This window comes from Dysidea avara, chromosome 14 (assembly GCF_963678975.1).
Source record: "Dysidea avara chromosome 14, odDysAvar1.4, whole genome shotgun sequence".
Taxonomy (NCBI): Eukaryota; Metazoa; Porifera; class Demospongiae; order Dictyoceratida; family Dysideidae; genus Dysidea; species Dysidea avara.
Window position 1 is genome coordinate 2,745,278 of NC_089285.1, and position 11,861 is coordinate 2,757,138.

General features: G+C 36.9%; 1 protein-coding gene across 1 annotated transcript; it reads left to right on the forward strand.

Moving 5' to 3' along the window:
• The first annotated feature begins 6,541 nt into the window (after positions 1 to 6,541).
• Positions 6,542 to 11,607, forward strand: LOC136244287 (uncharacterized). The gene is made up of 7 exons (XM_066035835.1): positions 6,542 to 6,662; positions 6,984 to 7,283; positions 7,893 to 8,168; positions 8,371 to 8,619; positions 10,583 to 10,656; positions 10,744 to 11,159; positions 11,314 to 11,607. The coding sequence occupies exons 2-7, from the start codon at positions 7,202 to 7,204 to the stop codon at positions 11,579 to 11,581; spliced, it is 1,365 nt and encodes a 454-aa protein (XP_065891907.1). The 5' UTR covers positions 6,542 to 6,662; positions 6,984 to 7,201; the 3' UTR covers positions 11,582 to 11,607.
• The last annotated feature ends 254 nt before the right edge of the window (positions 11,608 to 11,861 follow it).

Sequence of the window (11,861 nt, forward strand, 5' to 3'; positions counted from 1 at the left end):
TGGGAAGAAGCTGAAAATCGGTGGGTGAATAGGTTAACTATTGAACCTCAAACCTTTTGTGGTTTGAAAGAAATCGAGCTAAAAACCAGGAAGATACAACGAAAAAACCAACAGTGTGTAACAATTACGCAATCGAGATTAGCTAATAAAAAACGACTGCTTGCCACGCCTACCAGGTAAACCGCTTGGGGTAATGCTTTGAAAATCGCTGTACAGATGGAGTTATCATCTTAGAAAGGCTCTTCAATGGTGTAGAAGAATCAGACTTAAAACCACGGAGTTATAACACGAAATCCAACTTAGTGTAGCAAGTGTGAGATCGAGATACTCTAATAGAGCAGTCATCCTAATAGAGCAGTCATCCTAATAGAGCAGTCACCCGAAGAGAATTCAAGAGATCAGCTAGAAACAAGTAACCTGTATAGAGATCAGCTACAAACAAGCCACCCTGTAGAGAGATCAGCCACAAACAATTCACCCTGTAGAGAGATCAGCTAGAAGAAGTTACCTTGTAGGGAATTCATGCAACTATAGAAAGAGATAATTCAGCTAGAAGAAATCACCTTGTAGAGTTCAGCTACAAAGAAACCACAATGTAGAGAGTTCAGATACAAAGAAACCACCATGTAGAGAATTCGTTTACAAACAAGTCACCCTATAGAAAGATCAGCTAGAAGAAGTTACCTCGTAGAGAGTTCAGTTACAAAGAAACCACCATGTAGAGAATTCATTTACAAACTAGTGACCCTGTAGAGACATCAGCTAGAAGAAGTTACCTTGTAAAGAGTTCAGCTACATAGAAACCATTCTGTAAAGAGCTCAGCTACAAACAAATCACCCTGTAGAGAGATCAGCTAGAAGAAGTTACCTTGTTGATAGTTCAGCTACAAAGAAACCATCATGTAGAGAGTTCAGCTACAAACAAATCTCCCTGTAGAGAGATCAGCTAGAAGAAGTTACCTTGTAGAGAGTTCAGCTTCAAACAAATCACCCTGTAGAAAGATCAGCTACAAACAAATCTCCCTGTAGAGAGATTAGCTAGAAGTTATCTTGTAGAGAGTTCAGCTACAAAGAAACCATCATGTAGAGAGTTCAGCTACAAACAAATCTCCCTGTAGAGAGATCAGCTAGAAGAAGTTACCTTGTAGAGAGTTCAGCTTCAAACAAATCACCCTGTAGAAAGATCAGCTAGAAGAGGTCACCTTGTAGAGAGTTCAGTTACAAAAAAACCACCATGTAGAGAGCTCAGCTACAAACCAGTGACCTTGTAGAGACTTCAGCTAGAAGAAGTTACCTTGTAGATAGTTCAGCTACAAAGAAACCATTCTTTAAAGAGCTCAGCTGCAAACAAATCACCTGTAAAGAATTCAGCTACAAATAAATCACCCTGTAGAAAGATGAGCTAGAAAAAGTTACCTTGTAGAGAGTTCAGTTACAAAGAAACCACCATGTAGAGAATTCAGCTACAAACTAGTGACCCTGTAAAGACATCAGCTAGAAGAAGTTACCTTGAGAGAGTTCAGCTACAAAGAAACCATTATTTAAAGAGCTCAGCTGCAAACAAATCACCTATATAGAATTCAGCTACAAACAAATCACCATGTAGAGAGATCAGCTAGAAGAAGTTAACTTGTAGAGAGTTCAGCTACAAACAAATCACCCTGTATAGAGATCAGCTAGAAGAAGTTACCTTGTAGAGAGTTCAGCTACAAAGAAACCACCATGTAGAGAGTTCAGCTGCAAAGAAATCACCCTGTATAAAATTCTGCCACGAACAAATTGCCCTGTAGAAAGATCAGTTAGAAGAAGTTACCTTGTAGAGAGTTCAGCTACAAAGAAACCATTCTGTAAACAGCTCAGCTGCAAACAAATCACCTGTACAGAATTCAGCTACAAACAAATCACCCTGTAGAGAGATCAACTAGAAGAAATTACTTTGTAGAGAGTTCAGCTACAAAGAAACCACCATGTAGAGAGTTCAGCTGCAAACAAATCACCCTGTAGAAAATACAGCCACAAACAAATTGCCCTGTAGAAAGATCAGTTAGATGAAGTTACCTTTTAGAGAGTTCAGCTACAAAGAAACCACCCTGTAGAGAGATCAGCTAGAAGAAGTTACCTTGTAGATCGTTCAGCTACAAACAAATCACCCTGTAGAGAGATCAGCTAGAAGAAGTTACCTTGTAGAGAGTTCAGCTACAAAGAAACCACCATGTAGAGAGTTCAGCTGCAAAGAAATCACCCTGTAGAAAATTCTGCCACAAACAAATTGCCCTGTATAGAGAGATCAGTTAGAAGAAGTTACCTTTTAGAGAGTTCAGCTACAAAGAAACCATTCTGTAAAGAGCTCAGCTGCAAACAAATCACCTGTACAGAATTCAGCTACAAACAAATCACCCTGTAGAGAGATCAGCTAGAAGAAATTACCTTGTAGATAGTTCAGCTACAAACAAATCACGCTGTAGAAAGATCAGTTAGAAGAAGTTACTTTGTAGAGAGTTCAGCTACAAAGAAACCATTCTGTAAAGAGCTCAGCTGCAAACAAATCACCTGTACAGAATTCAGCTACAAACAAATCACCCTGTAGAGAGATCAGCTAGAAGAAATTACATTGTAGATAGTTCAGCTACAAACAAATCACGCTGTAGAAAGATCAGTTAGAAGAAGTTACTTTGTAGAGAGTTCAGCTACAAAGAAACCATTCTGTAAAGAGCTCAGCTGCAAACAAATCACCTGTACAGAATTCAGCTACAAACAAATCACCCTGTAGAGAGATCAGCTAGAAGAAATTACATTGTAGATAGTTCAGCTACAAACAAATCACGCTGTAGAAAGATCAGTTAGAAGAAGTTACTTTGTAGAGAGTTCAGCTACAAAGAAACCATTTTGTAAAGAGCTCAGCTGCAAACAAATCACCTGTACAGAATTCAGCTACGAACAAATCACCCTGTAGAGAGATCAGCTAGAAGAAGTTACCTTGTAGATAGTTCAGCTACAAACAAATCTCCCTGTAGAGAGATCAGCTAGAAGAAATTATCTTGTAGAGAGTTCAGCTACAAAGAAATCATCATGTGGAGAGTTCAGCTGCAAAGAAATCACCACTGCCCAAATTTCAAGGCAATAGCTCTTTCCATTCTGAAGTTATCAATTGTCAAAGTTGGCAAATTGGATGTGTATGGAAGGCCCCTTTTCGCAAATCCGGTCCCATATGTATTATATATATAATTTGTACATTTACTGATAAAATATTTAAAGTACATCTACTTCATCTTTTCTTCTTCCTGTAGTAAAGAAAAAAAACATAGGTTAAAAAAGTCCCAAAGCTGGCCATAGGCCGGCTTTGGGGTATACAAATACAAAAAGAAATGAAATCTAATCCAAAACAGCCAAGCTGTAAAAACAGTGTGCGGCCCTCAGAAAGGCTATGGTGAAAAAAGATGTGAAATCCAAGGTGGCGGCCAAGAAATGGCTGTGATGGTAGGTTAATGGTAAAAATTTTAATAACGACAATTCAGGTGAATTTTTGTGCCGCTTCACAAAATTTACCTGAATTGTCATTATTAAAATTTTTACCATTAACCTACCATCACAGCCATTTCTTGGCCGCCACCTTGGATTTCACATCTTTTTTCACCATAGCCTTTCTGAGGGCCGCACACTGTTTTTACAGCTTGGCTGTTTTGGATTAGATATTGATTACAGAAATCTCCATGGTGGTTTCTTTGTAACTGAACACTCTACAAGGTGACTTCTTCTAATTGCTCTCTCTACAGGGTGAATTGTTTGTAGCTGAACGATCTACAAGGTAACTTCTTCTAGCTGATCTCTCTACAGGGTGATGTGTTTGTAGCTGAATTTTGTATAGGTGATTTGTTTGCAGCTGAGCTCTTTACAGAATGGTTTCTTTGTAGCTGAACTCTCTAAAAGGTAACTTCTTCTAACTGATCTTTCTACAGGGCAATTTGTTTCTGGCAGAATTTTCTACAGGGTGATTTCTTTGCAGCTGAACTCTCTACATGGTGGTTTCTTTGTAGCTGAACTCTCTACAAGGTAATTTCTTCTAGCTGATCTCTCTACAGGGAGATTTGTTTGTAGCTGAACTATCTACAAGGTAACTTCTTATAGCTGATCTCTCTACAGGGTGATTTGTTCGTAGTTGAATTCTGTACAGGTGATTTGTTTGCAGCTGAGCTCTTTACAAAATGGTTTCTTTGTAGCTGAACTTTCTCCAAGGTAACTTCTTCTAACTGATCTTTCTACAGGGTGATTTGTTTGTAGCTGAACTATCTACAAGGTAATTTCTTCTAGCTGATCTCTCTACAGGGCGATTTGTTTGTAGCTGAATTCTGTACAAGTGATTTGTTTGCAGCTGAGCTCTTTACAGAATAGTTTCTTTGTAGCTGAACTCTCTACAGGGTGATTTGTTTGTAGCTGAAATCCCTACAAGGTAACTTCTTCTAGCTGATCTCTCTACAGGGTGATTTGTTTGTAGCTGAACTCTCTACAGGTGATTTGTTTGTAGCTGAACTCTACAAGGCGATACTTCTAGGTGATCTCTCTACAGGATTCCTTGTTTCTAACTGAACTCTCAACAGGGTGATCTGTTCATAGCTGAACTTTCTACTGGGTGATTTGTTTGCAGCTGAACTCTCTAAATGGTGGTTTCTTTGTAGCTGAACTCTCTACAAGGTAATTTCTTCTAGCTGATCTCTCTACAGGGAGATTTGTTTGTAGCTGAACTCTCTACAAGGAAACTTCTTCTAGCTGATCTCTCTACAGGGAGATTTGTTTGTAGCTGAACTCTCTATACATGATTTGTTTGCGGCTGAATTCTCTACATGATGGTTTCTTTGTAGCTGAACTCTCTACAAGGTAACTTCTTCTAGCTGATCTCTTTACAGGGTGAATTGTTTGTAGCAGAACGATCTACAAGGTAACTTCTTCTTACTTATCTCTCTACAGGGTAATTTGTTTGTAGCTGAACTTTTTACAAGGAAACCTCTTTTAACTGACCTCTGTACAGGGTGAATTGTTTGTAGCTGAACTATCTACAAGGTAACTTCTTCTAGCTGATCTCTCTACAGGATGATTTGTTTGTAGCTGAACTATCTACAAGGTAACTTCTTCTAGCTGATCTCTCTACAGGGTGATTTGTTTGTAGCTGAATTCTGTATAGGTGATTTGTTTGCAGCTGAGCTCTTTACAGAATGGTTTCTTTGTAGCTGAACTCTCTACAAGGTAACTTCTTCTAGCTGATGTATCTACAGGGTCACTAGTTTGTAGCTGAATTCTCTACATGGTGGTTTCTTTGTAACTGAAGTATCTACAAGGTGACATCTTCCAGCTGATCTTTCAATAGGGTGATTTGTTTGTATCTGAACTCTCTACAAGAAATCTTCTTCTAACTGATGTTTTAACAGGGTGAATTGTTTGTAGCTGAACTCTCTATAGGGTGATTTGTTTGTAGCTGATCTCTATACAGGTTACTTATTTCTAACTGATCTCTTGAATTCTGTTCAGGATGACTGCTCTATTAGGATGACTGCTCTATTAGAGTATCTCGATCTCGCACTTGCTACACCAAGTTGGATTTCGTGTTATAACTCCGTGGCTTTAAGTCTGATTCTTCTACACCATTGAAGAACCTTTCTAAGATGATAACTCCATCTGTACAGCGATTTTGAAAGCATTACCCCGAGCGGTTTACCTGGTAGGCGTGGCAAGCATAATAATAATAATAATAATAAAATAAAAATATTAAAAATTAGCTAATCTCGATTGCGTAATTGTTACACACTGTTGATTTTTTCGCTGTATCTTCCTGGTTTTTAGCTCGATTTCTTTCAAACCACAAAAGGTTTGAGGTTCAATAGTTAACCTATTCACCCACCGATTTTCAGCTTCTTCCCATACGCGGTTTACCCTGTAGGCGTGACAACATATTGGTGTTATTTTTCGTGCATAATCGCTCATAACTCTTTGTCTGTTTATGGTATTCCAGCCAAAGTTGGTACCGAGATGCGCCTTTATACCCCCCTTCTGTGTGCCAAATTTCAAGGCAATCGGATAACGCGTTCGAGTTTTATAGCAGTTTTTGTAAGTGTGCGACAAGAAAAAGAAAAATAAGAAGAAGAAGAAGAAGAAGAAAAAAAAAACGAAGAAACTTAGCCAATTTTTGAAGTCGCATATCTCGGGAACGCGCGAAGCGATTTCGCTCAAATTTGGAATGTAGAGTGCTGCAGTTGGGGGGCATATTCACAGCAAAAATCGTCTTGTTTCATCAAGGAAGCACAGAGCTACGGAGGTGCGAAAATTGCGTTTTCTTTCTTCCTGTCAATATACTCACGGGTGTTACGCGCCGGCTTCTTGGGCCGCACGACACACTACCGTGTGTCTTGATTACATAATTATTTGGTTGTGGGTGTTATTATTAGCCTCGTTATTAGCTGTATGCATCCCTACGTGTTCTATTTTATGCAGCTACTAGAGTTATCCCCTTACATCACGAGTATACACCTATTTATGATTCCCTAGCTTATACGCTGCTGTATAAAAATAAGGTTAGTTAGTTACGTACATTAGTCGACATAGTTGCGTGTTAGAGATGACAAGCTTTTCTTTCGCGTTATCATATGTAATAGTACTTCACACTATAGCTACAAGTAAGTTATAATTAATAGCTAGCTACATGAGGTTGACTCATTTCAAGCTTATAACTATAGCTACGTATAGCAATAATTATATGTGGGAAAGATCAGATAATTAGCTAACCCGATACTGCAGACAAGTATAGCCGAAGGGTAGCCAGCGAATATTTCATGTATTTATAATTGGATTTCTCAGATAGTGTACGAGAGTCCCAAGCCGTTAGCTACCCCTTGAGTATAGCTAACCATCTTTCATTCTTTCTGGTTGTCCGCTAGCTACACAGCTATATAGCTACACAGTTAATGAGTAATTTCACACAAGATGATAACACACAGGTACTATCATGGCTAAGTCAGTGTGTGGACCATCACCTCATTTTGTGGTTAAAGATGATGACACTACTCTGAAATGCCGAAACTACAATGATAATGGAGAGTCCACAGGTTTTGTATTAAATGCACTGTGGTATTGAAAATATACGAATGGATCCTCACATCTCATTGGAAACACTGGTCAAGTCACTGCCCATTCTCACACCCTGATATTCCGTAAGATGACAGAGGCTTATCAAGGAAACTATTATTGCTGTACATCAGAGATAGACTGCAGCAAACTAACATATGTAGCTATCGCAGGCAAGTAGTCATGCACCCCACTCATATTCCCATCATATATACATGTGTATAATTATCACTATACACCCTAAAGCTATTTTTTCACTAGCTTTAAGTGACAGTGGATTCCCTGCATGGATGCCATACTACTGTATGACACCATAGATATTAGAGCCCATGGAAATCATAGACTCTATTATATATGATGATACATGTGCACCTTCAGGGAGCCTGATTACTGAAATTTTAAAGCATGTATATACCAGCTTTGTGATTACATTCTGTTCTGTCATACCCAAAAAAATTAAGTTAATGAGTTAGTGTCACAAATACAATAGAAATCAAGGTGGTCAATGACAAAATCTTATGCCAGAAATCCTACTGTAGTATCAGATACATAGATGACCAATAGTTGATACATATGTGACTAGGGAATAGCTATAGGATCTATTTGCATTACACAATTCATAGCAGTTACATTACTAATATAGCTAATAGATTAAAGCCACTTACCACTACATTACTTAAATTACTGTAGTTCTTTATTTTGTTCCAAAATGAAATGTTAATGGTTTTAATTTTGCTATGTATTCTGTACACACAGTTATGTGTTACTGATATTAATTATAGAGCCTGCAGATATTCAAGTTGTCAGTAAAAACTACATCGGATCTGTTGGATCTAACATAACTCTAGCCTGTAAGATTATATCCAAGGGCACTCCTACAGCATTATTCCAATGGATTAGACAAGGACACATACTATCAGATGAGCTGATCAAAACTAATGATACATACACTACTTTAACACTACATGATGTGACAGAGAAAGATAGTGGATCATACAGCTGTGCTGCTATTGCAAAATTTGACAAATTATCAATCCAAAAGACAATACAATTACAAGGTTAGTTAACTATATAGTCATGTGTAAATTGGTACAGTACATCATGTGGATTATGCAAACCTAGCATGTGTGTTTATACATGTATAGGTGCCTTAATATATGTAGATAGAGCTATATACACACTACATTTCTACTTGCCTATTTTACTGGATAATGCATAGCTATAATAGCTACTACAAGCAATACATTTTATTACTTCTAGTTCATCCAAAGATCACCATGTATGGACCATCTCAAGCTGTCATCGGAACTAATGTCTCCATCAACTGCTCCATAGCTGTAGAGGGGGATCTCACCCCCGACATCTATATAACCACTCCATTAGGAGAAACTATCAGTGCTAGTGAAGTTGTCTTCACTGCAATGCCAAGTAACACCGGGAATTATTCTTGTAGTGTCGTTACCTCAAAAATAGTACTTAAAGCAAGGCATCACTTACTGGTAGTAAATGGTGAGTATATATCAGTGTGCATGTTAAGGGATTGACTTTTGCTGGTAAATTAGTACATCAGGTACTGGCACATCACATTAATGTCATATAACAAATCAGAAACTTGTGTGACAAATAAGAAAGAGCAATTCGAGAATAATCTGTGGAATTGAACAAGAGACACCATCAATTCCATTAAAATATTCCATTATGTCATAGCTAGGTGATTTTTGCCAAAATACAAATCTGCCTACTAACACACACACACAAATGTATTTTAATATATATACATTTCCTCATACCAGCTAATTAGTCCAACCTGTTAATTGCATTTGGGGGATATCATCATAGGTAGGATGTTGTCAACAAGGAAACTGCCCTAACTATTTACATATTAGAGCTATTGTAAATGGCAGGATTTCCCCTTGTATAGTACCTTACCTATTTAATAAAGACTGTTTAGCTATATATAGTGCTGATGCTGACAGTGTTCTCCATCCACCAACATGTTGTACTTAGGGAATCAAAATGTGTATATTCTAATCCAGTTTGGCTAATAGTAAAATTAATATAATGGAGAATCTTGTTGACAGTATACATGTAATGATGCCCCCAAATGCAATAAACAGGTTAGAAAAATTATATTCTAAATAGTTGGTATGAGGAAAAGTATATACATATATATATATATTATATCTTTAAACAGGCTGTAGGACCAGGCCAGGTGTCCCACAGACCTTCAGCACTATGTATGTGTGTGTGTGTGTGTGTGTGTGTGTGTGTGTGTGTGTGTGTGTGTGTGTGTGTGTGTGTGTGTGTGTGTGTGCGTGTGCGTGCGTGCTATATAGTAGGCAGATTTGCATTTTGGCAAAAAATCACCTACCTATGACATAATGGAATTTTTTGATGGTGTCTAGTCCATTTCTTTAGTAGATCATTCAAAAATTACTCTGTAATACAGGAATTGCTCTTTCTTATTATTATCTGGGCTCGATAAGCTCCTGCTGTAATGCACCATATCAAAAATGAGCTTGTTATGTATATCTGCATGTATATATCAGTGGTTATAATAGAAGTGTGCTTGTACCGCTTGTCAATAGAACACAGATGTTTTAACAGGCAAAGTTTACTTAACAGGCTCATCCTTGACCTGGTATATGGCAGTTAGATACTCTCTTCTTAATCATTTACTCTTGGCTACGCCTAATGTATCAATGTACTAGCATTTGCAACTCTAGTTATATATAATGCATTAATTTTTTGTGTATGCAGATTAGCAGCTACATAGCACTCATGATCACATGTTACTAACAAAATGCCAGGGTGTATTGTTAATGTAATATATACATAAAGTAATGCATGTCAAGGATGGGTTGTCCAGCAAAACAAAGATATGTGTTGGAAAGCGCTTTTACTCATGTCTAGAAATCATAATCTGAAACATGAAAGCAACTATGTTGTTTACACAGATCACAGTATTCATACTTCCTGCTTGGCATATTATATAATCATGGTGGTTTTTGCAAAAGATCTTTCCAAATAGGCAACAGGCTAGGGACTAAAATTGCAAATAATTCTACTGAAATGGAGTAAGGAACTGGTTGACACTTGACCATTGGAGTACTTTGTAATGAATAGACCTTGTTTGGTAACTTACAGCAATTTATTTGTAATAAAATAAGTACCTATCCCCTTAGTGAACTGTGCATATACAGCTGTCTAGCTAGTATCAAACCTCATGCAAAATAGGATCAAGTATACAGATATCTTCATATATAGCAAGACAGTGTGAAGTATACCCATCCAATGTACCATATGTTTATTCCTGAACAAATTGAATGCACATCTTCAGTCATGCAAATAAAATAGTATAGCTGGACAATATAAATAACATTACTCTTTATGTACATATGTGTAGCTACTGCCATTATTTGTACTATATAATATATGTATGATGCTCTCATGTGTTCTTGGTTGTTTACAGATTCTACAACAAGTATGCAACATCTCTTACATTTTTTGATTACATTTCACAGTGGAGATTGTTTTTCAAAGAAGGTAAATTTGCTAAAGGAATACATTCTAACTACTTTTGCAGTTCACCATAATTACACCAGTTAAATTAAACTGTTTTTTTACTCACAGTTAAACAACTTTCAAAGTCAACTCACTTTTGACTTGGAACAGTACATTAATAGAATACAAGATGGCTATATCAGTGCAGTTCCTACATATTTTGGATGTATTAGTACCTCAAAGGCATTGTATGATGTTGAAATAAGAGGAAACATAGGTCATGAACAACTACAAAACTTTCAGATAGAAATACAGAATGTTTCATTGTTACTTTGTAACACCACCTGTAAGACATCTTCAAAGACTGAACAAAATTCAGACAGTGAGAGTACAAACCATACAGACAGTGAGAGTACCAACCATACAGACAGTGATGACAGTTCATCATCCACCATGACTGCTATGACGATCTCAGTAGTTGCCATAATAATATCAGGATTAATCTGTATTGCTGTAGTCACTCTACTAGTGTATGTTAGATGCAGGTGTGTAAGTAACATATAATATGAACTAGTTATTATGTATAATTATTGAGATCTACTTTTTCTGTACAAACACCATATCTGTGAATGATGAGTTCCCTAAATTGTAGTTTATGGTGATTGTGTATTCCATATATGATACATCTTTTTATTTTAGGAGCAGCAGCAAGCAAACAGATCTAGAAAAAAATTCTAACACTAATCCAGAACTATTCACATCAACAGAAGGTCACACTGTTAATCTAAGCGATGCTAATACTTCAGCTAATACTGAACCTGCTTTAGTTGATGAAGGTGTTAACAACATTATTACAGACGTACCAGCTTATATGAGTATTAACAATAGTAACTCAGTCAAGTGCATAGTCCCATCTAAAAAACATCCTAACTATGTTGAAATTATAAGTGTAGATGATGTATCATGATGTAGTAATCATTCTGTAATACATGAGCTATTTCTTCATTGTGTGTGTGAGTTTATTAAATTCTACACTATAAAAAAAACTATGTACAGAGCTATTTGATTCTGAAGTACAACAGTTATTTTAGTGTTTTTATCAGTTGTCATAGCAAATGAAAGAAGCTGCTAAGCAAAAGTGCACTCCAAATTTGTTATTCTGGTAAAATCACTTGCTCATATTGGATTCAATTTACCATTGATTTAGTATATACATTAGTATTATAACAAACAATCATTCACTAATG

Bases quoted from the DNA above. Each gene is read 5' to 3' on its own strand.
- LOC136244287 (XM_066035835.1), top strand. From the start codon at position 7,202: ATGACAGAGGCTTATCAAGGAAACTATTATTGCTGTACATCAGAGATA. The intron at 8,169-8,370 runs GTTAGTTAACTA...TATTACTTCTAG, and splicing joins AAAGACAATACAATTACAAG to TTCATCCAAAGATCACCATG. The intron at 8,620-10,582 runs GTGAGTATATAT...GGTTGTTTACAG, and splicing joins TCACTTACTGGTAGTAAATG to ATTCTACAACAAGTATGCAA.